Source organism: Cebus imitator, unplaced genomic scaffold (genome assembly GCF_001604975.1).
Source record: "Cebus imitator isolate Cc_AM_T3 unplaced genomic scaffold, Cebus_imitator-1.0 Scaffold88, whole genome shotgun sequence".
In the NCBI taxonomy this organism is placed as follows: Eukaryota; Metazoa; Chordata; class Mammalia; order Primates; family Cebidae; genus Cebus; species Cebus imitator.
This window is the reverse complement of record NW_016107403.1, coordinates 5,732,033-5,759,611: the sequence shown is the minus strand read 5'-3', so window position 1 is coordinate 5,759,611 and position 27,579 is coordinate 5,732,033. Positions and strand designations below refer to the sequence as shown.

The following is a 27,579-nucleotide window of genomic DNA, read 5'->3' as shown; positions in this document are numbered from 1 at the left end:
ATGTTTCTGGCAGCAGGTAGGTTTCTTGTCTCCCTAAAAACAGCACCCCCATGCTGTGTACTCTGAGACACACTTTTCTTTTTGCAAGGATTTCTTGGGAAAGACCTGCCTAATGAGAAAAGCATGGGGACTTCTTGTGACACCAGAGGTTCACTGGACTGATGACCTTACAAGGACAGTTTGTCTTTGGGATCCCAGAGATGGAATCTTTTTGAAAGTTACACCGTGTGATTTCAACTCAAAATGTTTATTTCCTGCAAGAATCAAATTGCAAATAATTCTCTTACAGCTTTGTTTTTTGAAGAAAACAAAAACAAACTGTAGAACTATGGTGCACTCCAAGTGCCATATATCTATTTTATTCTTCAGGAAATTATATTTGTTTTTCTTTTACAAGAGTACAACAGGAACCAAAGTAAAAGAGTAACAGATACAGCACTCAGGATAAATCATATCTTTAAAATAATAATAAAAAAATTTACACCTTGTCCTATATCCTGTTAGTATTTTCATAATATGGCCATGATTGAAAAAACAAAAAGCAAGCATCTACAATTTTTTTGATAAAGACTTTTTATGCCAGGAATGGATTAATTACCAACAAAATTTATACTAATCAGGCTGATGTCAATCATATTTTGGTAACATGTCATTAACAAATTTATTTTGGAAAAAGATAAAAATATTGCCCCTTGATAATAAATCTTTTTTTTCCTTTGATGCAAACAGCTAGAACACCTTTTTCTTTTTCTTTTTGATATTCTAAGACAAAAAAATGGTTAATCTTCAGATTAATAAATTAGGTCATTATAATAATAAATTAATTTTTTTTAAAGTTCAGCAACCTCTGTCCAAGTATTTACAACAATACTTGAAAGTTCCTTTACAAAACAGAACACATTTTCTTTTCACATTAAGCATACTGGGTATCTGTGTCTTTCACAACAAGCATTTTTAAAAGAAAACTCAATGCACAAATGGGTTAATTAGTATAAAAGTGCTAAGGGCTGTTTGAAAAGTTAACACTATAGTATACAGTCAGTTATATTTGAGGCATACTACAACAAACTTCCAGCTTATTGTGGACAATATTCCAGTAGTTGTTTCAAACCATTGTTTGAAAAAAAAAAAAAAAATCCAGGAGCTGATTAGTGATGCAGATAAGAACTGCCATTAATGTCTCTGGCCAGTGAGCAAATTGAAAGCCAACTGAAAGCAAATCCAAATGAGGAAGACTTTAATAAAGGAATACCCTTCTCCATAGCAGGTGCAATGCTGACTGCTCAAGGCGTGCATGCACACACACACATACATACTCTCACACACACATTTTTGCAATTAAACTGCAGGTAGAATGAGATTTTGTGTTATTCAGAAAATTTGTAAGTGATCAAAAGCATTGATATGGAATGCTTGTTTATCTGCCTTTGTTCTGGTTAAAATCTCATAAAAATACATTCAACAGGAAAACATAAATTGTATGTGTATAAATATATATGTATATATATATTATATACACATGCACACAAATAGTTTTGTTTTTTGAAGCATAACATAGTTACATAAATACTCCTATAATTGCTAAAGTTTAAAGAGGCATCTTTTTTTTTTCAGCTTCAACAAAGGTGCTTGAATAATATACAATTAAAATGAAGTAGTTTCTATTCTGTAGAATCAGTATATAATAAGGAAAAAGAATCCCCAAACAGTCTTTTTTAAAAAAGTTTCTTCTTAAGCTAGAGCTTCAACAAAAACTATGAACAACCAACAATAGAACAAAGCAACAACAAACAGTGAAATATAGCCCCTGGATTTTGCCTGGTGTTCGTCACCCTCTCCCTCCTTCCTGTCACGTTGTTGTAAGAAAAGCTCCAGTGCTCACATCAAGAAATGACTTAGATCTTGTTCATGTGCTGACTCTGCTAGGAACTGTCTGATTGGCTTGGAAGAAAATAAAAGCAGCAAAAAGTATAACTGTATATATTCTTAATAACCCGCTTTCGAGAAATGTCGCTATCGCATTTCTCTGGCTTCCTCACTGCCTACTGCAGTTGTGACTGTATAGAAAAGAAACTTGTGGCTTTAGACCTGGGATGGCTGTCAAAAGGTTCTGATACGCTCGTCTGGTAGTTCTAAGGTGGTTATGGCAGCTGGGTCGCAAGGCCTTTTTTGTTTCCTGCTCATTCAGGCCTGAGCTTTGCAGCAGCCAGTGCAGTCTTCAGAGCAATAAGAAAAAAATACCCTCTGGGCCACTGAACTGCTTTTATGTTACCAGGTTTCTCCCCAAGCCAAGCTGACCAATTTTTCTTCCTGACACCACCCTCCCACCCATTTCCCCATCCAAACTCACTGTCCCCACCCCAAATATCTCTACAGCTATCTTACAGGCAAATATATCTTAGCAACTTTAAAAACTTTGGTTCTAAGAAAACACTTGGTCAGTTATCTTGAGGAAAAGTGGGAATGCTTGTTCTGCACACTGCTGTAGACAGAGCCCATCCCAGTAAGGTCTTAGCGCTGTACATCAAGTCACAATCCAATACAATCCACTAAGCAAGTGCACAAATTCTAGTTTACTTTTAAGAGCAGATTTAGTTGTCTTCTGTCTTTTGAAACCTCATCCGAGTTGCCCTTCTTCACACTGTTTGGTAGAAATTGTCTGCCTGTAGATGGTTCTGTTTTTGCATGCTGTAGAAGCCACTGAATCTTGCATCTGGTTCTGCAATTCTTAGCATTCTCTGGGAACTGTCCACCTGGACTCTGGTTCCTTTCTTGCAGTCCACAGATACTAGCTGATTACTTAAGGAAGAAGGCTATTTAATGAGAGGAGGAATAAAACCACAAAGAATTAGCTGCTTTATATTATCTCAAATGAACAGAAATTTAGTACCTAATTCGAGTGAGATAACAGTTTCACAATTCATTGATAGACTATATGCAGAGTATCACATCCTGTTCTAGTATCAACTATACTTTTATGAGGGACACCAACAAACTGTATTTAAGGGTGAAATGTCAAGAAATTACGTCAAATAGGGACATAACGGAAGTGAAGACACAAAAAAAGACTGGTGAAATGATTTCAAATCCTTGAAGTGCAGACCTGTGTTTTAAGGGGCTGAATGAGCAGCAGGTAGGCAGATTTTAAAAACAAAGGGATAGAACACCCTCATAGGCTGGGCCAGCCCATGTGTTTCTAGTCATTCTATACACTTACTGAGTGGGTCTATTGCCCAGCTTTGGACACTGGTAACTATCCCGACCCAGCATGTGCCCAGCATAGAGGCTGTGCCCAAGGCACATTTGTTCACAGAAAAATAGAAGGCAGGATAACTGCAGGACAGAATTTTCACATGGAAGAGTTAACCAGATAGTAAATTATATTACGTAAGTGTTCAGGCTGTTTCCAATTCTTAAGGTTGTATGATTAAACTAACTAAAGGCAAAAGGTAGAATTACGAGTTGGAGGGGATTATGATTTATTTCCCTTAATCCAGTTCTTATCTTTCAAAATAGGCATATTTAGAGGCCCTTTATTTTTGTACTGAAAACAAACATGTATCTTTTCTCTCTCAATATGAAATCTGCCTCTCCGTACCTTGTCTATTACTTTCCACCATCTCTTCATCTTTTGTGACCTTTCCACTTGATGCTTGCCTCTGATGCATCCACCTGTCCTTTTGCCTTTTGTATATCCTCATGATCTCCCAGCCTTCTCCTGAATATTATTCTCCCGCCCTTTGTGGTTTCTTTTCTCTCCCAATTTTAAGATGTCTGATGACTGAGAAATACCAGGTGATGAAGTTTTAATGTCTAATATAAACAATGATTTAGGAATAAATCCAGAGGTGTTCATTCATTTGAAAACTTTAGAGTACATCCAGAAAATTGGATCCATGTAAGGTCAGGATTCATTAACCAATGGATAATGGATAATTCACCTTGTGATCAGTCCAGCCCCAGGCAAGTACTATATATCTGATTCATACTATATAGCCTGGTATGGATTTGAGGCTATGAATAGCAAAGTAAAAATTTCACTGGTTAAGACACAAGGTTTCAAGCAATTTCATTATCAGTGTAAGTTCTCCTAGATTCATGATTCAAGAGATTAACTTTTACAAGACAATACCTTAGTTGGTGTTCGATACCAGCAAAGCAGTGGTATCCACTGTTTCTTCTGATTGATGAATAGGAATGCTATTAAAATAGAGAGGCATATAACTATGGGAACCACAACTGAGGCAATTGAGTCCAGCGAAGAATCTTCACTTGGGTGTAGTCTGTTATCTCTGTAATCTACCTGGATGTGACCCATATCTAGGATAAAAAAAATTACAAGCATTTATTCCCTTAGCCAGAATTTTTAAGGATTATTTTAATTACACTGCAAACAGAGATCAGCAACTTGGTTTTATGGCTTCTCAGTACTCTGAGGCGAAAAATATGATTAAAGTCTAATGTTGATCCAAAAGAGATTGTAGTAGAGGGGCAGAGTGCTTAGGGATCAATGTTAAAAAATCAGAGTGAAAATGTTAGTAATTGGATAAGATGATGCTGGCTCTAGGTCATCAAGAAAATAAGAAGGCACTTAGGTAGATTTTGAAAAAGTAACTAAAATTAGACCATTAAAATATTTAGATAACTGTTAACATATATGGTCTTCTAAGATTCAGAAGGAGAAACATTAGCTGATCTCCTTGCTTACTGGCAAACAGGAGACCAGAACAAGGTATATTCTTTTTTTTTTTTTTTTTGAGACGGAGTTTCACTCATGTTACCCAGGCTGGAGTGCAATGGCGCGGTCTCGGCTCACCGCAACCTCCGCCTCCTGGGTTCAGGCAATTCTCCTGCCTCAGCCTTCTGAGTAGCTGGGATTACAGGCATGCACCATCATGCCCAGCTAATTTTTTGTATTTTTAGTAGAGATGGGGTTTCACCATGTTGACCAGGATGGTCTCGATCTCTTGACCTTGTGATCCACCTGTCTCGGCCTCCCAAAGTGCTGGGATTACAGGCTTGAGCCACCGCACCCGGCCTGGTATATTCTTTTACCTATTGGTGTAATACAGAAGACTAATTAGATCAAAAACTAATCCGAATCAGGAGGCTGGTCTTTTGGTTGATATTCTGGTTCACTGAACTCTATGCAATATTGTCTTACTTTTCATAAACTCGTTGAAAATCTTGTTTAGGCCTATTACATCATTTTCCTGCCTTAATGAATTATATTGCATAGGTGATTACATTTAGTTTTACACTTATGAATGATGACCTTTATGTTCTTTTAAAATCTCTCTCTTACAATGAATGTGGCAGACAGAAATAAGGTTAAATACATAAGAATAGGGGCCCTAAAGTTGCCTAGACGCATACATTTTCTTGCTATTGACACATGAGAAAATTTCTCTTCTGGGGCTTTATAACACAGATATATGCAATGCACAGGTCTTCAACATACTGTAAGTATGGCTATTCTTGTGACTGAAGTCTAGCATCTAGAACAGGGCCTGGCATACAGCAGGCACTAATATTTATTGACTGAATGAATACAAGCATAATGCTAAAGCACATTCAGTCAGAACAATTATACAAAGAGCCAAAAACACTAGGTCCAGGAATATGGCTTTCTGGTCAACTGGCTTGATCCAAGCATAATGTTTAGAATATCTAACAATCTCTCAAGCAATGAATACTACCTTCTTCCAAAAGAATTATAAACATTATATTGCAATGATTTGGAAAATATGCTTCGAGTAGACAGGAGGCAGTCCTGAGTCACAGCTAAGAGCAACTTTATACTATTGATCAAGAAGAGGTCTACTTTTATAGAACAGGAAATATTAACAGCTATTGGGAGACAAAAATAACATTTTTATTATACACAAACTGAAAGGATTGAGCAAGAAAAAAAGGCACGGAATAAATCTGGTGACTGGAAAAATCAACACACGTATTAAACTCGCATGAAGTGAAAACTGCCCAGAAGGAGAGGGTAACCTAATGTATAAATGCTCAGTGCAGAATCTACAAGAGGCAGTGACTAATTCATGATTACTCTCCTTATAAAGTTTATATATACATACGTTTGAGAGATTGCTTAGAAGTTCCAGATACCATGCTCTTATGACTAGGAACATATTTATTGCCATCATCACAAAGTTTCTGAGCATAGAGGGCCAGGAAGGAGGCATTTAATCCAGTTACTGCTGACTTATTTTATCAACGTGTGGTGTAAATATATTTCGGCCAAGCAGGTCTAGCCGGGAGTAGTTATTTGAATTTATTTCAGCAAGTCATTTAAAAAGTTACTCATAGGAAATTTTAAAAATGAGAAAAAAGCCAAAGTAGACCACGTAGAAAACAAGCAATCTCAGGCTGCCTTCAATGCTTACCTCTAGGGAGGTGAACAATGTCATTTTCGCTAGGTGTGGGCCACAGGGGAACCTCCAGGTCAACCTCTCCTCGATGGTTTGTCTTCTCAATGGGTATATTGGTTGGTTCTGGAACATACATTTCTAAAAGAAGGGAATGTTTTCCATAAGAGATGATGAAGCATTGTTGGCTTTTGTATTCTCAATCCAAATGGGGCACTCAAGACACTTCCTGGGACATGAAAGATGCAGTTTCTGCATTTACATCATTTATACCACAGAATCACAAGCTTTGCAGTGAGGAGAAACATGTCTTATAACATTTAAAAGACAGAAGAGCTGTCTACTCCACCAGGGTCAAACACTGCTTTTTCATGTCAAATGGTGGTGTTGGTTCTATAATTTTATGGAAACCAAACGGGACTAGCTGAAATGGAATTGTTTCTTTTACCTTCTGGCAACTAAATATTGACGTTTAATAGCTGCTGCTCTTTATTATAGGGGTGTTGAATCATTTACATAAAATATATTAGCAAAACTTGAAACAGTTAAAGCGTTGTCCACTTCTTACGGATTTCTTGGTTATTTCCTCTCCTCTCTCTTTCCCTAAATGGGAACGGACTATAGGTAGACTTCATGACTGTATGACTGTAAGTCTTAGATGTCCAGTATGTTACCACTGGAACCATTTAGATTAGAAACTGATCTTCAGTAAATATAATTACATCATCCAGTTTGATCAGCTAGGTATTATACTACAACATAAACTATCTGAGAAGAATATTATTTATCGCAAATATCAGGTATTTTTTTAATCAGCTTTTCTCAGCTCCTACAAATATTTCTTTATATTTATACTTCATCCAGCTGACAAGTGGTCCCATATTTTAAAGCAATTAATTCTTAAGAACCTGTTTTCAAAATGTGACAATAAAAGTTTGCATCATACACCATTTCCTCTTGGCCAGATCCTGCCATATTATTCACTGATTTTTATAAAGCGATGACTCAACACTTAGGATCCTAAATACTCACCACAGCCTAATTTAGACCAACATAAAATATCCAGTATATAAATTAAAATAGGATTAATAATCCCGTCTGCTCAAAGTGATTGTTTTCTGTCTCAAAAGTTACCAGGCTTTTGAGAAGTAAATCTTAAGATCAATTTGAGAGAAGAGGTAAGTGATAGAGAAGTACTTGCTAAGCTTCCACCATGAGTTAATGAAGTAACCAGCCAGAGAAATAAACCCAGAAAGGTTAAGTTAAATCACTCAAGATTATGCATCTAGTAAGTGGTAGAGCTGGGATTCAAATGCAGTTCTGTGATTCCAAAGCCCAAGTTTTCTTGCTGCCTCCAAGAATAGTCTTCTGCTTTCTTATACTATTAAGCCTTTACACATAAAATGAACTAGGAACAATTATAGTTTCTACAGGTTCAGTGCATCCCTGCAAACTCGAGAATTAAAAATAGAATTTCCTGAAAATATTACCATTTGTAGGCGCAGGGGCCTGAGTACAAACCAGTGACTGACTGTCAAATTTTTTTAATCCTACCAGAATTACCCAAAGAGCTTATAACATGTGCTGACTCTCATAGGTCCTGATTCGGTAGGCCTGGACTAGGTGATTCCGAGAAGTATGCACAGGGGGATGGTATTTAACCCACCCCACTGAAAAATCCTGATGTGTGATATGAATTTCCTGGATGAATATGGGCAGAAAAGCCATGCTGCCATTGATCTGACACCTTTCCGTGCCACACACGCTTCTGCCCCTTCCCTGCCCAGCCCAGGGCTTCACATTGAGCCTTCCTATGACAACAGGGGCCCAACTGCCACAGGTTTCTGAGGCCTCAGGGTAAAAGGTGAATGCCAGACTGATTCCACCAAACCTGTGAATGTCAATGGCTAAGTAGCTAAAGCTTCTGCAGAGGCCCCAGAGCTGGGATTGATTCAGTTCCACCTCAGGTTTTTTTCCTGAGTGAGAGCAGTATAGAAGCAACTCTGGAATTCTTTTGCCTTGACCCTGCATGTGGGTAGATTTTGGGTGAAACACCACCAAGCTGAGGCATGATAGTGAGTTCTGTTCCCACAGGGATTCTACTTGGAAAGGGCAGAGAAACTTAGAGAATCTGTCTATAGTGAAGGAAGATGTCTCCTTCAGTGATTAAGTATATTACCATTTGTTCAACAAGTATTTCCTGAGCACTTCCTACATGGCAGGCACTGGTTTTGGGCATACAGCTTTGAGTGAGACCAATCTTAGCCCCCATGGGTGTCTCCCGACGAGTGATGCCTCACAGCCACTTCTCACGTCCAGCAGCTCATAACCTGTCCTGTATTAGCTCACTTCAGCAGACTCAGTTCAGTTGATTAAAATCCACCCACACCTCCTTCTTTATCACAAAAACACTGACAGCTCCAGTTCAGAGTCCTCAAGTCCAAGGGAAGGCAGTCATTTCCCTTTAATTTGAACATAAAAGGGAAGCTGCCTCTGAGCAGTTTTGCCAAAAAGGACAATTCTTTCAGCAAAAAACTGCCTGCAGATACAAAAAGAAGTGGGAATACTATTTGTTTCCATGCCTAGACCCAGGCCTTCCTCCATGGCCAAAGACCACATTCAACCCCAGAGTCTAAAATATAACCCTTCTGGTATTTACTAGAAGAGCCCTTTATAGCTGTTGGCATAGCAGATGGACAGTGCCAGGGAGACTTACACAAAAGCTACATCCAGCTCTGCCATGAAGATCACAAACACATGGTCACAATCACTCCTGTCCTCATACTTGATCTGAGCTTTGGAGGAACTCGAGATAATTTACTGGGGATATATTTTACTTTAAGAGGCATCTGGTCATCTGCCTTCCTTAAAATAAAATGTCCTCTTCTGGAATATGGGGTGAGGCACTTGGTGCTCATAAGCTGAAGTCAGCACTTTTTTGGGAAATGGAACCTGAAGTCAATTTAGGACCAGGAGTCTCATCCTATGCCAACTAGCTGCATTACTTTGGATAAAATACACTTAACTTTCCTGAGCCTCAGTTTCTTCTGTAAAATGAGACTGGTGCTAATCACATAACCAGCTCATTGGTTCCGTACTCACACCCAAAGATGCTGGAGGTGGAAAGTGCTTTGTAAAGAGAGAGGATATTCAGAACCTTAGTTGCTGTGTCTAAAGGGCAAAGCAAGGTTCTTGTTTGCTGGACAGACCAGGCAGTGCTCCCATACCATCATTTCTGAGATGGTATAATCCTCACAGCATTTCTGGGAGGTGGCATGTGCTATCCAGATGAGAAATGGAAGCCTGAAACTTTGGTGATGAGCCTTGACTAAGATCACACAACAAGGTGATGCAAGAATGGGACAGGAATCCAATCTTCCTGGCAGCCCATACTGGATCAAACAGAAGGTGGCAAAAGCTCAGCTGATTGTAACATTTGCTTAAAGATGGAAAAATGTTTCATCAGGAATACAGCAGATACAGAAAGGAGAGTTAATCAACAGAAATTAAATTTCAACCTAACAGTAAATCTTAACTGAGAAGTCACTGGAGAAATCTCTAGTGATGAATGAGGATGTTAGCAGTATCTGTATATACTCTCTCTTATGAAACTCACAAAACAAGGAGAATGACTCTACCTCCATTTCTACCACCACTACACCTGAATTTGGGTCCTTATGATCACACCTAGGACATTTGCAGTGCAAGTTACAGCTGTCCTGGCCTCCGGTCTCTCTCTGCTTTAGTCCTTCCTGCATACCATCCCATTACACAAAGGTTACCCCAAAACACCTCTGTGATCGCTTCTTAAAAGTAAGCCTTTCCATTCCCTATGAAGAACAAAATCTCCACTCTTCATTTGATAATTAAGGCCTGAAAAATCGTGTCCAAAGCTATCATTTCTGTCCTTACCTACTGCTACTAGAACTCACTGCTCCAGGGGCATCAGTCTTGACCTTGGAGGCACTGGCCTTGACTCTTCCCATCTCAGGTCTTGGTCAGGTTATCCTCTTCACTCCAATGAAGACAGCACATCTGTTCTTTAAGATCTAGCTCAAGTCCTTTCTCTGTGAAACATCCTCCAAGGACACTCAACTTCACAGTCCATCTTATGAACTTTGCACTTAAGGTCTGCATGAGAGTTGTATAACTGTAACTCCCAATGGGAGAGGTGAATTGGATTCACTGCTCTTTGTGAAGTTCATTACAGCAGTGCTAGATGCATAAGTCAGTTCCCATACCTCATCTTGATTCGGCTGTTCACTCTTTCCTACCAGAAACCCTTTCTCCACCTGGCTTCCAGGTCACTGACCCTCCTGGCTTCCTCCTCGGTTCCTGGTGCTCCTTCTCTGTTTCTTTTGCTAGGCCCTCTGCACCTACTCAGTCTCCAAAAGTTAGAAGGTCTCAGGGCTCAGTCCTGGGCTCTCTTTTCTTTTCTATCTATTCTTACTCTTGGGTGATGTCATCTAGTTTCAAGGCTTAAAAACCTTGAGACTAGAAACTACCTATAGCTGACTTTTAAATTTGTGGATCCACTTTCAATTTCTCTCCTGAACCCCAAATTACATACTGTCTATTCATTATCTCCACTTTGATGTTAAGTGAGTATTTCAAGCTAAAAATGCCCCAAACCAAAATGTTGTAGTCATCCTTGGCTACTCCCACATATATTCAAATCCTACTGATGCGACTCATATGCCGTAATGAGAACCCACCCACTTCTCTCCACCGCCATGGCCACTACCCTATCCAAGTCACTGTCATCTTTCACCTCGACTCATAAAATCCTCCAGGCTGGTCTCTCTGCTTTCACTCTTGACCTCCAAGTCCCACAGTCTATGATCAACCCAGCACCAGAGAAATCCGTTCAAAGGTAAGTCAGATCCTGTTACTCCCTGCTCCAAACCTTCCAAGGTCTCATCTCACTCAATACAATCTTGTACTTATCTGCGAGACCCTTTGTGTCTGCCCATGGCTGCCTTTCTGCCCCACCTCTCACCTCCTCCGTGCTCACTGATTTCCCTCCACACAGCTCCTCCTGAACATGCACCCTGAACGCTGCTCCACCTTGAACACACACAGCATGTTCCCAATCCAGGGCCTTGGCACTGGCTATACTCAGAGGTTCTGCCTCTTTCCCATGAGAACTGCTATTCTGGGCCTCTCCATAAATCCCCTCTTGTTGGTAAGGTGCTACCTGACCATTCTACATAATAAAAAACAACCTGCCTGCCCACTTCTCCTCAGCTCTCTGTCTTGCTACGCCTTTCTCCACAGTGTGATCCCCATCTCGGTGGCTGCCTATTTACCTGTTAGCTACCTGGCTTCTCCCAACTACAACATAAGCGACATGTGCACTGCTATCTCATCCACTGCCATGTCCCCAGTGCCTAGAACAGTGCTTCGCACGTAACAGGCATTAAATGGATTTTCGTGAAATAAATAAGGTCAAGTTTCATCATTTATATCATTAAAAGCATATTACTGGGGAAACTGGTATGAAACTTGTGAAACATAGGTGATATATACTAGATAAAATAATTCCAGTGGGAAACCACATATTTTTTCTTATTCTCATTTAAAACATTTAAGACTTTTTTTTTTTCCATACACACAGCAAGTGATAAAATGTCACTGCAGTGAATCTTTGACTCTCCATCTATACTTTTAACAAGACAAATGAGACTAAGAGAACCCAACTGAAGGCTCTGAAAATGGTTCCACCCCCTTATACCTGGCAGAACATCCTATCCTTTTTAGGAGATAAATGAACATTTTTAGAAATGCTCACTTGGGGCTAGTCTGCACAACACCTAAACAAAAGGCCAACATGTGCAGAGCTCACTTAAACTCTGGGTTTGGCTGGCTGTCCTATCTTACAGTTGCATAGTACAGACGCACTCGTAAATTGGCATGGTTCCCAGCTCCCTGTATTGAATAGAACAAGGTTCTCTAATGCAGTGCTGCGAGAAAACATGAGAATTGAGGTGAAGATGGAAAAGCTCCTGACGCTCAGGACCTCAGTGAGATCTTGGAGTGTGCCTTCACTTGGGTCTGTGCGGCCTATACTACCTGGGAAATCTGTGTGTCTAGGGGTTCAGTCCCCAGGGAGAGGACTCAGGTCTTGCATTTCTGGAATTAGATGCAGGGGAAAGAGGAATTGTTTTGGCAGGAGATGGAGACATGGAAACTAGGAGGAGGGCTAGGGGAGGCTCTGGGCAGCTGTGAAGGACTTAGGTTTGAAACTATGAGATGAGTAATGCAGCTGACACGAAGCGTGGGGTGTGGGGAAAGATGCAGGTATGGGGATTCACGACAGCCAGCTGGGGTATGCTCCGTGGCTCGCATTACACGTGGAAAGAGACGGAAAGTTCAGCTAAGGGCTTGGGAGAAGGCTGCGTGGATGGTGTGGGTACTGGCTGGAAATGATGAACTAAAAAAAGAATAAACCAGAACTACATTCTTTAAATGCAGGTCTTCCATTTTGGTTCTAATATATATACACAGTGTAATGGCTTGAGACATCTTCCCTTCTGGGTCCCATCTTGGACCATCTTCCCTAGGCTGGTCCAATACTGCACTAAAACTGTGCTACTATGATAGGGCAGGTGTCATTAACACGTTGGTGACACTAAAGCTTAGAGAATGCAAATGAGAAGAAAAGAACCAGAGCAATTCTGGCACGGAACCAAAATCTGCCCCTCGTCTGGATGGCCATACTTTTCCAAGTTACCCACGTGATCTCTGGGTGGGAGGCGCTAACTGGGCCTGACGTGCTAGTCGGGCCACGTGTACTAATGAAAGAGGGAGCAGGTTGAGCTCTGCTCTAATTTCACCTTCAATCAACATGACAGCTTGACAAATGGAAGGATGGTGGCTTCGATACCTGGACACATTGGGCAGCAACTTCCTTCCACGTTGATGGGCTCAACACAGGGCAGAGGGGGGCAGCTGACGGTCGAGCAGAGGGTCTGGCCCTGCAGGCAGTAGCAGTGGGTGCAGCTGTCAAGGTCCCACCGCTCCTCGTCGGCATAGGCCTTCCCACTGAAGTGGCACACCACCTTCTTTGGAATTGTGTCTTCTAGTGAAAAGAACAGCACATGGTGGAGTTGCTGATGTGACAATGCGCACGATCTTATTATACGTGAGATCAAGGGAATAGCTTTGTATCATCACAGTATGCGTTAGGATTTCTGGAAATGGGTGAAACTTTGGTTTCCCTAGTCTTTCATTGCCATTTTCTTGGAAGGACCCTCGGGGCTCCCATCTGTGGCCCCTTAGGCTAGCACACGGTGGTCACTACAACAACCGGCAGGGAATGAAACCCGTTAGGTAAGTGTCCTTAGACTGTCATCCAGAAAGAGATAGAGACTGATAAAATGTCCACCTGAGTTTATTTACGGAGATGGATTCAAGAAAATTCAAGAAGTTCCTCCTGTTTGGTAAATCATCCAGGGGAATGGTAAGGAGTGATAATGGCAACAACATGGGGAACTAGCAGGTTTCCTCTGCAACCTCTGAGTGGGAGTTAGCCCTGAGATAACCACTTCCCTCAGTTCCAGGGATGCCCCGTGGATTTCTCTCACCTACAAGGACATTTCTACTTTAAAAACAGCTTCATTTCATTGCAATCCACTTTTTCCCCCAGCAAACTATGGTTTTTGAGAAAAAAATTAAAGAGCTATTTGTACAGTACATACAAGGATTTACAGCTTAAATATTCTGCTCCTTCTTCACGCTGTCCCTTGTCACACTCATTTCCTCCCTCTTCCAACCTTCTTTCTGAAGGTTCCTTTCTCTGGGACTCAACGCCTTTTCTTGGTGTACCTGAACTGACTCCCTAGTGGCCACATTTCACACACAGAAATTCCCCTCTAGCACACAAGAATGAGGTTCAGAGTGAGGCCCAAGGACCAGCAGATCCAGCAGCCAAAGCAGAGACGGGGCACATCGAAACCCGGCGGCAGCGATGTGAGCGTGAGACTGATAACTGGATGCCACCTACTAATCCAGGGACATTTTACGTTCAGATTCTAAAAGCAGCGCCACTCCCCACTTGTCGCTTAAACATGAAAAACTACAAAGGCACCTGGAAGGAAAGTTCCTTAGGAAGGCAGTGGTCCCCAGGGCCCAGGATTCTTCCTGGAAAGCATCTGGGAAGCTCTTGAAGGGTCAGAGTTCACTGAACAGACACACACACAAACAGAACCCAGCACATCTCAGGGCACACTGAGAAGCCCATAATGGCACCAGGAGCCATTTTCTCTGAGCAGCCCCAAGCTTTGCAGCAAGTACTCCAAGGCAGCTGGAAGTGGCTCTCTATGAAGACCCAGCTTGTGCTTCAGACTGAGCTTTTCCAGAGGAAGGTCTCAGATAGAAATGCTCACAAATCTGTGGTCTCTGTGTTTTCTTCTTATCAACTACAATTGTGCCTTGGTATCCTCGGGAGACTGGTTCCAGGACCCTCAGGGATACCAAAATCCACAGATGCTCATGTCCCAAGTCCCTTATATAAAACAGCATAGTATTTGCATATACCTAATCACATCCCCCGTGTACTTTAGGCCGTCTCTGGATTATTTACAATACCTAACACAATGTAAATGCTATGTAAATAGTGGTTATACTGTATTTTAAAATTTATATGTTTTTATTTTTTAAAAAATATTTTCCATCTGTGGTTAAGGATCTAGAGGGCAGATAGTACTCAAGCACATGCACCTTTATAAACGCCACTAATAATGGCCTAATATTGTAAAATTTTTACCCCACAGATACAAATCTCAATCCACTGGGGAGTGTTAGAAGCAAGCCCAAGGAAGAAACTGACGCCATGTTAAATGTATCATCTCTATGTTATCAACAACTTCGATCATTTTTCTAATTATCACTAAGGTTCAACAAGGGACATTAAGTCAAGTAATCATGGAAAGTTCTAGTTGTAATCAGAAATCAATTTTTCAATATCTATTAAAAAATGCACTTCCCTATGTTTGTAGATGCTCCACAGAAATCTTCTGGCACACTAATTATTAGGCTACAAACTCACCTGGAGGCTTACAAATGAAGCCCACGATAGTTCTCGATAATATGGAATCCTTCAAGGAGGCGACTTCACTAAGGTATCCAAATGCACATGTCAAACTGGCCAAACAGAATCATCCAATGAGCCTAATTCAAGTAGTACTCTGACCTCCAGCCAACATGCTGGACTGAGGATATTAGTTTTGGCCATCAAATCTAGAGTCTATTTTGCAGAGAATTCTTTATGAAAGAAAGCAGTATTTCATAAAGCAGTACCACTGATTGTATTTTACATGAACCTTGGTCCATACAATGCAATATCACCGAATAAAATGTGAGTGACAGTATTACTGTACAAGGAAATCAGACGGGAGAAGGTGAAACTCCTCATCCCATCTTGTCCATAACTCTTCTGACTCCAGGTCAAGCAGTGGTCTATAGTGTCTGTAATTTTTCCTTCCTTCTGCAGTCTATATTATCTGTAATTATCCCTTCCTTCTCTCCCTCCCTCCCCTCCTTCCTCCTCCTCTTTTCCTCCCTCCCTTCTCCCTCCTCCCTCCCTTTCTTCCTTTCCTTCCTCCTCCCTCCCTTTCTCCTTCCTTCCCTCCTTTCCCCTCCCTCCCTTTCCTTCCTTGTTCCTTCCCCTTCCGTCTTTCCTTCTCTCCTTTTCTCCCTCCCTCCCTTCCCTCTTTCTTTCCTTACCCCTTTTCCTTTCCTTTCCTCCTTCCTTCCCCTTCCCTCCTTCTTTCCTTCCCTCTCTCCTTTGTTCCTTCTTTCCTTCCTTCCTCCCTTCCCTCCCTCCCTCCACACACGAGAATAATGATGGGAAGAACTCAGACTGATCCTGGACCTAAAGCACCAGGCCATGAAGTGTGGTGTTTTCTCAGTGATACTGACCTATGTAGGAGAATTTCAACAGGTGTATCAAAACCACAGAAGAAATATCGAAGACCAAATGCTGAGCTACAGTGTAATACAGGGTTTATGTAAATCCTCATTCAGTAACTGTATGAGATCACTGTCTCAAGGAATAGGTATAAATGATATATGAGAAAGAACAACTACTCTGAATGGGTTGGAGGCAATGGGAAAACCAATAACTTTTTTTTTTTTTTTTTTGAGACAGGGTCTCACTCTGTTGCCCAGGTTGGAGTGCAGTGGTGCAGTGGTAGCTCTTTGAACTCCTGGGCTCAAGTGATCCTCCTGCCTTAGCCTCCTGAGTAGCTAGAGGTACAGGTATGCACCACTACACCTGGGTAATTTTTAGTTTTTATTTTTCGAGGAGATGGGGTCTCACTGTGTTGCCCAGGCTGGTCTTGAACTCCTGACCTCAAGCCATCTACCTGCCTTAGTCTCCCAAAATGCTGGAATTATAGGCACCAGCCACCATACCCGGCCTAGTATCCTCAGTGCTTTCCTAGACATGCTGTCTCCTTCAATGACACGTAGCAATCAAATTGTGAAAACTCCATCAGGAAGTTTTAGAAGCTACCATGTTTACAGGGAGACGTGGTGGCTATTCCATGCAATTCGAGGTTCTAGAAATTAAATTAATAGTAACTGTAGTCTTTTGGGGGAAACAGCATAGTCTAATTGAGACTACATATAAATGTAATTTAAGCAGTCAGCCTGAAAAGGGATGTAGAAAGAAAGAGTGGGAATATCCAACTAAAAATAACCAAAACAGTTGATGTTTGGCTATCAGGGTTGTGCCATTTAACTCTAAAGGCTATATTTATTACTCCAACTGGTTTGTTTATTCTGACAATTAAGTTCTGTTCTTTGATACCTAATAATAATCGTAACTTCCACGTACTGAATGCCCACTACACACCAGGCCCTGTGCTAAGCACATTATCTGTGTCAATGCCATTTATCGCCATGGCCCAATGGGACAGGGTATTGTTTCAATTCATGGAAAAATGAGGCACAAGATTAAGTCAGTTGTCCAAGACGGAAGCGGCAGGGCGAGGAGGGGAACCCCAGCAGGTCTGGCTCCACAGGCCTCCAGCACCTGTCTGCCATGTACCAAGCGGGATAACCCGTGGAAGGGCCACTTGCCCAGACAAGGATCAATCAGTGCCACACAAACTAAAGTCGTTACTGCTCACTGACTTGAAAATGGGCACTTGAATTTATCTTTGTCTTCAAAGATAAATTGTCCTTCAACTGACTACATCACATATCACACAATGCTATCAAGGAATGGAGGTAACGAAGTGGGTATTCAGGATTCCTGGTCTTCCTTAGGAAAATCTTCGTTTAACACTTCTCTCTCCCTTTACTATTTCTCCCTCCCTCTCTCTCAGAATAAGAGGATTAGAGGAGAATGTTCCAAGGAAAACCTAAGGTATGATACTGGTATAATAAAGTTTGTTTTTGAAACGAGCGAATCAGGAGTTACATATCCAAACAAACACGATCCCCCATCTCAGTAGCCCTAGTAGGCTACAAACGTATTCCAGCAGTACTGCCGCTGCCGCACACAGCTTTGGAAGTCCCTCTTGTGATGGCATCCAGGGCCAGTTTTGAAATGTGCAAAGAAGACGGTTACTATTTCACAGTCACACCTTGGCTTAGATCAGCTTTGCTACTTATTTTCCTCAGCTCTGGCCTCTATCTTATCCATCAGATTCAGCTTGAAACGACTTTTGGCCTCTTTCAGAAACAAAGTCCCTGTAAGAGAATCAAGATTTACTTCTGCCATCACCATCAACCACGGCAGAAGCCTGGAGCCCCTCGGTAGCGGCTGCAGCGGCTCCTTCCATGGGGCTGCTTTCCTCTTAGGATGCTCAAATGTCCTCTTTTCTTTTGGAATTCAAATATGAGCAACACTATCTTGTATCACGTATGATTACAATAAAAATATACAAAGTCTCAGTGGCAGAGTTTGGAAAATTCAGCATGGGGTTTCCCTCTTCTATTTTTCCTTAATTCTGGTTGATATAACAAGAGGAGGAAGCAGCAGCAAGGCCTTGAAATGTTAATTTCCTTCCAGTTAAGCTTTGGTATCTTATCTCTTTTCAAGATAAGAAAAGAAGACTAAACAGGCTGTTCAGGCTGGACTTTGTTTTTACTCTTGAGCTATTTAAATTATGCCATAAAACTAATTAACAGCTAGGGAAAATGTAGAACTGTGTTATTTTCTTCCTCTATAAAGATCCAATTTAGTATTCCAGGAGTCACTGAGGTGGGAGCACAGCCTTTGCTCTGAAACGAACCATGATGTGGGGTATACATTAGCCTCTGAAAAAAAAAATGCATCCCTAGATTTTCCCCACTCTTTCCTCTGTGGAAGGATATACAAACCAAAATTAACTCTGACCTATGTTACAGTTGGATTTCTTGATTTCTGCCTAGGAGGCAACTTCTTATATAGATACTTCAATTTCTAAATCTGGTGGTCATGAAGTCAGAATCTTGGTGTGGGAGTAACTTCCCGGGAGGAAGTTAGGCTGCTTTAGAAATTGCATCAGTTCTTTCAAATCTCCTGCGTACTATTTAGAGTCCTGCAAAGTAATTTACTCTGGGATCCTGGTGGCCAAGAAGCTAAATGCAGCTCTTCATCTCAGAATAAGTCTCACTGCAAAATAAGCCAGCACAGTACTATAATGGGGGCATCTGTTCTTTCCTCACATTGAGATCAAAGGCCCCCGAGTGTCATCCCACGGAGTTGGGGATGCAGAAGTGAGCAAGGCATTCAAGGCCTTGGTCCTCAGGAGACACCCCCGCATCCAGAGGGTCTCATCAGCTTTGTGGGAGTCCATATCCAAATGGATGAGCCCAATGTCTGGCAAAGATGCACAGACAGCTGGTCCTGCTAATAACATGAAATTTCAATTTGGGTTCTTAAGTCTGAGGTTTGAGGGATTTACAGAAAACTTTAGTGAAGTCATTTAGGCAGGCATACAAAGAGGCCATATATACTACAGGTAATGTGAGATTTAGAAAAGGGAGTGGTAGAAAAGGTAGCCAAGTATTACCAATGACACTGCTGACCTGGGCATGTAGAGGGGAAGTACTTTTAAAATGTTAGTTTACACCTGTAACAATGCACCATAGCACTCTTTCTCTAATCCACAAAGGAATAAAATGCCACTGACATTTGACTTTCTTGTTAACAAGACACTGAAATCCCTGGCTTCTTGTGTGCTTCTCATTTCTGTATTGTCAGGCACATGCTGGGCACAAACTCCATACTTGGAGAATAAGTGGCATGTGAGCACCTCCTGCTTGAGAAACTGGCTTCACTTGTTTTTTTTAAAAAACATAAAGAAAAGACTTAAAACACGTGAAAATTGTAATGACGCAGGAATCTGAGGAAATAATGTGCAGGCCGCCACGAACTCACAGACATAGACGATGATGACTGATTTTCAATACGCTGACTCACCAGGCCTTCACAGACTGTAAAAGAATGAAAAGATGGAACTCAACTGAAGTCTTGCTAACAACAGATGCAGGGGGCCTAGACAGTTTCAATGAGGCAGAGATCTAATACACAGTAATTCTGTCAGGAAACGATGAAAGAATTCTGGTTAAAAATGCAACAAATGCTTACTGATTTAATACTTGAGTATTTTGCTTTATAACTTTTAGCTTCCAATAAAAAAAAATCAGATCCTAATCCATCTTTATTTAAAAAAAAAAAAATTGAGGTAAATGCTGTCATGCAGGCTGATTCCCACCTTTATGTACTGCCTTATCTTAATTGTCGTGAAAGCACATTTGGCCACAGTTTTAAGGCCTTTCTTAGAATTCCATTTTTGTTTATTTCATTTATTTCTTAGGATAGGAAGTGCAAGTCTATTTATAAAGGTTAAAAGAGCCTATCAGGTTTCTTCAACATACCAGAAAGAAATAGGTGATTGCTCAGGCTTCCAAGTTAATAGAGGAATGATACACTTTAGTTCTACAAAAAGAAATCTCGCCAAACTAGTAAACACAGTCACTTTTGGCTGAGAACCAGTGCATGCAAAGAGAACACAATTTGTCAGTAACAGAGCTTAATCCTTGTATTAAGCATTTGTTATGGGTTGATTAAGCACTTCATGGACAGTAGTTGAAGGAAACATTTTGTTTTCAATTTTAAATGTGGTCTCATTTCATAGCAGAGCCTACAGTCCAAGATGCATCTACAGGTACACGGACATTATTCACAGAATCATTTTGGAAATATAAAAATGTAATTTAAAAGGTAGGCAGAAACAACTAAAGATCAAGGTGGCCCAAATAAGAAGGAAGAAATACTACTTCTTTTAGCACTTAGAAGAAGCAATCTACGTACAAGTCAGGGTATAGCATCTTGTTAAGAAAACCTTAAGGTGGAAGTCACTGGACTTTCCAGATGGGCCAGTTTTTGCACCTACAGAAGATGTTTCATCTGGTCACAGTTCAAGTCCTGTTAAGACTGCCAGCAGCTTCCAGAGGGTTCTTACCAGTGGGCCCTCCTGTGACGGGGTCTCCCCCCACATCCCCGACCACTAGAGGGTACAAAATCAGGTCTGGCCTCCTGGACTGAAATAAGAGAAAGGCACATGCTGTTGGACCTCTCTGTAAATAGCAGTGCAGCCCCCCCGCCAGGCAGCAGACCTCTTTAAATTAAGAATGTGGGGCTGGAGCACACCTAAAGACTATGCAGCTTAGGGGTTTTTCCCCAAGTTAACCAGAACAACTTGAATTTCTGTTTACACCGCCGGTGGCCTGGAAAGGATACTGAAGTGAGAAGAGAAAGCTGCTTACGGGAGGAAGCAAGATCAGTTGCTTCCTAGGGCATAGGGTAGGACCCAAACAAACTGAAATCAAACACTGCTTATTTTTGTTGTGTTAACTTTAGACCAGTTCCAAAGTTAGCACAGTGCACAACAACCAGAATGTTTTCATTCTTATACTCTAAACAATACACAGAAAAGCATCCTGTTTCTCCTTCTTTTAAATTACATCTCTCAGCTTTCATTTAAATCTTTTTAGCACTGACTGTGACAACCTGGACCTCTGTGTAGGGCCACGGTAACTGACAGCTCTGAAGAATGTGCAGGAGGTGTACATCTCCTCCCTGTGAGGGTATGCCCTGATTATAAATGCCATGTACACTCTGTTTCCAGGAACCACAGTGGATCATGCATAGTAAATTTACAGACTCTTCAAATGGGACTACCCTCTCAACATAAACAGAAATAAATGAGCCCCATTTTCTCACTTCTGATAATGTCTAGAGGTATGAAAGGACTGTGCAGTTTGTGGGCAAGGCACTGTCACAACACAGCTGAACTAAAGAAAGCACACTGTTTCTACCCGGGTTACAATCAAGTGAGCAAAGTAGATGAGCTTTTTAAGATGAGAGTAGGCAGGATGGGGTACACCACCAAAGCATTATCTAAGAGATTCTCCTCCTTCAAAAGCTCATCACAGAGACATTATATCCAGGCATTTCTCTTGCAGAAAGCCAGCTGCTACATTTAACAGTGAGATGCTACAATCTATTCGATAACGTTACTCAAATCAGCACAATCTGTGTTACAAAAGCAGCAATTCTACTGAATCAATTTACACTTAAATTGTGTTTACTGTTTATAAGGTATTTCTGCATATATACATTATGTCACTTTTAACTTTCTTGGTACTTCTGTGAAACACAGGATAATATTATTATTGCCATCCTACAGATGAGGAAACAGCTAGGGTTACATCAGATCACCAAAACATAAAGCTAGAATGTGACAGAGCTGTGATTTTAATGCTTTGGCTCCAAGGGAAGGTCCCTTTCCAATGTGCAGAAGTTTTTAATTTTAAGAAAATACACAGGAGAAGCAGTGGTGAAAAATGTTCCAATGAAGGTGGACAGTACCATATCATTATGGTTTCAAAATGTGAAACACTGTTTTATTGGTTGTATACCTTGAAGATGTCTGAATTAAATGTTTACTATGTTTGATTCCTGGGCTGAATTAAATACAAAATGGTCAACAGAGGTTCCAAAGAGATGCTATATATCTTTAAGATACTAGTTTAGTAGAGTTATCTTTAAACAGAAATCTAACAAAAGGAATAATGTATAATAGACTGACTTGATATAAGGTGTAGACATTTCCCTATTAAGGTTAAATACTGTTTAATCATTTGCTAGTTGAAGATCACTGTGGAGAAGATCACTATACAGTTACGGTATCACAGCCAACGGAGAAGATATTGTGACAACACAAGCTAAGCCAGCTCCATGTGAAGTCCCACTTCAAATATTAGTAAATACATCCATATGAAAGTAGCTAACTTCTAATCATACAGAGGTATTAATACAACCTGTAAGAAATTTTTAAAGTACCTTCTACCTATAAAAGAACTCATTTTCACAGATCCTTAAAGATATACGATACTAAAAAACACTTAAATAATACTAGATTAGAAGGCATGTAATCAGAACATGTTAACTTTGTTCACCTGGAAGTTATGAGCCACAGATATATTTATTTTATATAGCATCTAAATAAGTAAATATATATTTGTATTATATATAATAAACACAAACTATCATCCAAAAATAACCTTCGACAAAAATTTCTGAAGTGAGAAAGATGCACTGACTCGAGAATTTCCAGCCAACAAATGGCTCTAAAAATCTGACCTTGAAATATCTTCTAACGTAACACATAGTTATGAACAAATAAATACTTGCCAAGTCACAATTTTCAAAACGATGTTCTGCATGCTAACGCTTAAAGACCTGGCTAACAAAGGAGCTCTTAAGATCAGTCCTGATCAACTAGAGTAGCTTAATCGGGGGACATACCTGAGCATCTTGACTTCCAAATGCAACAGGTATGATACAGCAGTGAGATGAGCTTGAAAATCCTGGAAATTAACTTAAGCTAGACTTTATGATCAAAGTCATACTCTTTCTTTGTAATATCTGACCAGGAATGACTGACCCCTGGACACAGGCAGGTTCCACTGAAAGACTCATGGTCCCCCCTCCAGAAGCTGCCAGAGTCTGGCACTCAGGTATGCGCAGAAGCATCACCAACACAAACATTAGAGCATGGGTGATGTGGTCGGGGCTCATATGGGCATATGAGTATCCCCACGGGCACATGAGAGGTGTGGTGTAAGGCCTGCTAATTTACCTGTTTGCTATCCTCCCTGAAGTCATGAACCAAGACTTAATTGTAGCACTGACATAATTTTTGCTCTGGCAAGGTTTGAGAAAGGCATGTAACATGTAATCAGTGAAATGGCCGTGGGATGCTTTAGAGACCAGTACATTCTTGCGTGGCTAAGTAGGGTGTAACAGACGTGCTGTTTACAAGGAACCACATATCATATCTGTTTTCACCTATTAGAATTCCCACCAGACCTTTTATCTCCACCAGATTCATACTTGTCAATGTTTGATTCTTGTTCTTTATCCTTTAAGCCATCATTATAGTCAGCTTATGAAAATAAAATCTAAGTTTGTATGTACTTGTGTAGAAAATCAGAGTACCAAAAAAATGAGGGAATCAGGAAATGTTCCATTAAAATGAATGGGTAATTACTACTTAGGTTCTTTCTAGTAGAAGAATGAATTCCCTAATAATAGGTATTATAAGAAATTAGACAAAGCTGTTCACTTTTCAAAATTAATCATTAATCCTATTATGTCTATATTACATATCCTATTAAATTACCACACATAATATGAGCCCTTCACACATCAAAAGAGAAGCACTATCATTACACATTAGTGACTTGATAATTTAACAAAAGGAACACAAATATTTGTAATTAGAAAACTACTTTTGGTAGGATCACTTTTCATTTTTCTTAGAGTAAGAAAAACGGATGCCTCACAAGGTGAAAGCATGCAAACTTTTTTTTGACCACTAATAAAAGAAGTCCCTTAACTGTGAGTTTGAGGTTTTTAGAGATCTGTATTTGACTAATTAGGGAGAACATTCACCCATGGAAGAGTCCTGCAGCCAAGGTGAGGTCAGCACTGGAGGCTGGGGCGGGGTAGTCTGTACATTCTAACAGAGATACGCAAGATCCTGAGAACAGACGATAATCTGGGTTAAGACTGAGAAAGCCTAAGCCAGGAAACAATGTGAGCACTGGGTTTTGGTGCCCACTGGAAAAACAACTGTGTGCTTTAAGACATGCTTCCTGATAGTGTGTTTCCATGTTTTTCCTTTGCTCAGTGATCTCTGGATGGTGATAAAGGCTCTGCCAATGAAGCACAGCTGGTAACTGCCTTTGGGTGTGCTTGTGCTGGCCAGGCTTGGCACCCTTATAAGGGGACCAGGCTGACTGGAAGTCAGGGCCTCTTAAGTGATAAGAAAACAGGCCCAAAAGGAAACTGGTGAGTCAGATAGGAAATCCCTATATTGCAGTCATGAACTTGACTTCGTATGTTTAGACACAGCAGGACTAGATGAGAAAGGATGAAGGCCTATCTAACAAGGCTACTTGCAAAGTAAGTATGATGCAGACAGAAGGGGGCTTAATAACTATTTCAATAATACAACAACACACATGAATTATTAAGATGAATGAGTGAATAAGGCACACGGTTACAGTTCATCAAATGTTAAATCTCTCCAACATGGTCCCCTGAAGGTAAGTCATAGGTTTATATGATAAAACTATACATGCATCAGTTTGGGACGGGGAGGGGAGTTGTGGAGGGAGAGAGAATCAGAATCAAAATGTCCCCTATACCATTATGAGCTCCTATGAACCACAATTCAGCAAAAGTGCTGCAGTTTAACTTAAAATCAAAATTATGAATTTGAGCCAAACTGGTCCTTTTTTTCCCTATACCACTGAAGAATATATAATCTAAATGATGCAGGAATTGGAATAGGAAAGTATGAAGGGAAATAATAAGAAATAAAAAGGAAGGCTATAGAATACTATAATTTGCAGGTTTCTCATCATAATTTTGAATTTGTTAAATTGGTTTTGTGAGAGATTATTATCTACTATCATATGAAAACAAATTCACTCGTTGAATAATTTACTAATTACAAATTTACCAACTAAGTAGCAAAACACAACAAATTTACACAGAACAATCTGTGAATTTTCAACACATGAGAAATGTGCTGTTAGGTTTCTCCTCTGAAGGCAACATGGGATTCTCAGACCTCCTGGACTCTGGCTTCCCAAGTATGACACAAGTATCCCTGGTTGACTTGTGAACCATTTCCCTTATTACTGAAGTTTTACTGCACTTGTACGTCTGAACTTAAAAGTTAAAAAGTTCTGATATATAACTATGGGGATACTGGCTATACTCTCCCCTTACCCAGTCTGAAATAGCAGCCAAGTTATATAGCTTTCATTTAGACCTCACCAAAGGCAGTGCCACTTTTTGCCTGAATTTTGACAACCATTTTGAAAAGGTAAGTAGCACTAAATTGGGTATTTGCATGGATACATTTTTGGCTCCACTTAGGAGCTTGAAAGCTTATGGGTAGTACAGAGAAGCCAATGCTAAGATGTAGGGCTACCATATATCCAATATGCTTGGGACACTCCTGGTCTACGACCATTGTCCCATCATAATTATTAACAGCCCTTTTTACTCTTAAAAGCATCATCGTTTGAAGAATAAATTATATGGATGGTAACCCTATTAAAAGGGAGAATCTAGCTTTCAAAACAGAACTTTTATTACTTTTTAGCCATTATAGTAAGAAAATCTTTGTAAAATTCCTAAGAACAGGCATTGTGTTTTAAAATATCTTTCCATCTCATATACCGATAGATGCAGAGTAAAAGGCTCAGTGTGGCCCTGCCTAGTGGCCAGAGGTCACAAGACAAGGACAGGGAGATGTCCCCATGAGCCTGAGTTATGGCCATCATTCCTCAGCTTATCTACTGGAAATGCCACAAAACTCTATAGCCAGAAGATCTCTTTTATTCCCCATCCATCATTCCAGATATATGCAATGACTTGTGTTTAGGCAACTTGCAAAATCCCCAACAATAAATGCACAATATGTACAATTAGTACAGACTGTACAATTTTTCATTTGCTACTCTGATTATAGGTTCACTATCTGATTGAGATGTATCATTGTCTTTCACTTGACTTTGAGCTTTACTGGATACAAAAGCATTAAAAGAGAGTGAAAGCCTAGGGAACAGGGGCTGTCCTTGATAGAACTGCCAGCTGTCTCAGTCTCACCTTTTGGGCCTCAGAACAGCATATGGCTTATGTCCATAGGACTAGTTTGGGTCCAGATGTTAGGCGCCAATATACACAGGTCCTCTGCCCACAAAGATGCATCACCACAAGTCACATGAAAGAGAGGGCTTTCGAGTTACTCAGGCCTCACTCTGTGTGCCTGGGCCCTTGACAGGGACAACCACGTGCTTGAAACAGAATCCATTAAGTGTCAGAAAACAGGAACAACTGGGAGATTAAATTAATAGTTCATATTTAGTTGATCTCAAGGCAGCAGCAAGCTTTATACGCCAAGTGGACTCTAATATGAGACATGGTGTTTCTATCTGGAAAAAAAGACTACTGTAAAGAACAGGCTAAAGAAAGACAGTCCTGAAATTGACAACCATGAATTGGGCAAAGGAGCCCAATAGAACATGACAGTGCTATAACATTATGACATTCTCAGAGAACATTTTTTTATTCTTAGGGAAGTTCATCTTGGGAGCATGTCTTCCATACCTTTCTTCTGCTCAATGTTGCTACACTGGGTCTGTGTGACATGTCAAGCAGAAAAAAACCAGTTTCAAAAATATGAACTGATCTAGGCAAATGGCTGTCAGAATAGATTTAGTGAGCACTGGTGGAGATGAAGGATTTTTTCTTGGTCTTACCTATGCAGTAGGGACAACACTGGCCTTTTCTCAAGACAGGTCTTTCGCAGGATACGGAAGGGCAGGACTCAGAGAAACAGCTAATTACACTATCGATGCAGATGCAGCTGGTACAAACGTCAGGCTTCCAGGACTCAGCTGCCAGGAATATATCCCCTTCATCATTTTTGCAGTAATTAGGTACGCTGTCATTACGGGATAAGGGAGGCCGAAAAGGTTGATCTGGAAAAATGAACATATGGGTCAGCAAAGAAGATCAACTATGCAACATAGTGTGTTTCAAAGCACACCCAGTCATCATGGCCTTGGGTGCCTCCTTAAATAAATGATGCAGTAACAAATCAGAAAGTCTGATTCA

General features: G+C 40.6%; 1 protein-coding gene across 5 annotated transcripts in view; it reads right to left on the bottom strand.

Moving 5' to 3' along the window:
* Positions 1-231: 231 nt before the first annotated feature.
* Positions 232-27,579, bottom strand: part of CRIM1 (cysteine rich transmembrane BMP regulator 1) — a 194,133-nt gene continuing 166,785 nt past the window's right edge. For 4 of the 5 annotated variants that reach the window (XM_017534875.2, XM_017534878.2, XM_017534876.2 and 1 more), the window contains 5 exons: positions 27,222-27,443; positions 13,264-13,458; positions 6,396-6,518; positions 4,133-4,320; positions 232-2,813 (listed from right to left, as the gene is read on the bottom strand). In XM_017534875.2, coding sequence (XP_017390364.1) covers positions 2,637-2,813; positions 4,133-4,320; positions 6,396-6,518; positions 13,264-13,458; positions 27,222-27,443 — 905 coding nt within the window. In that variant the 3' untranslated portion in view covers positions 232-2,636. The remainder of the gene's footprint in view (positions 2,814-4,132; positions 4,321-6,395; positions 6,519-13,263; positions 13,459-27,221; positions 27,444-27,579) is intronic. The other variant, XM_017534877.2, reaches the window with a different exon arrangement.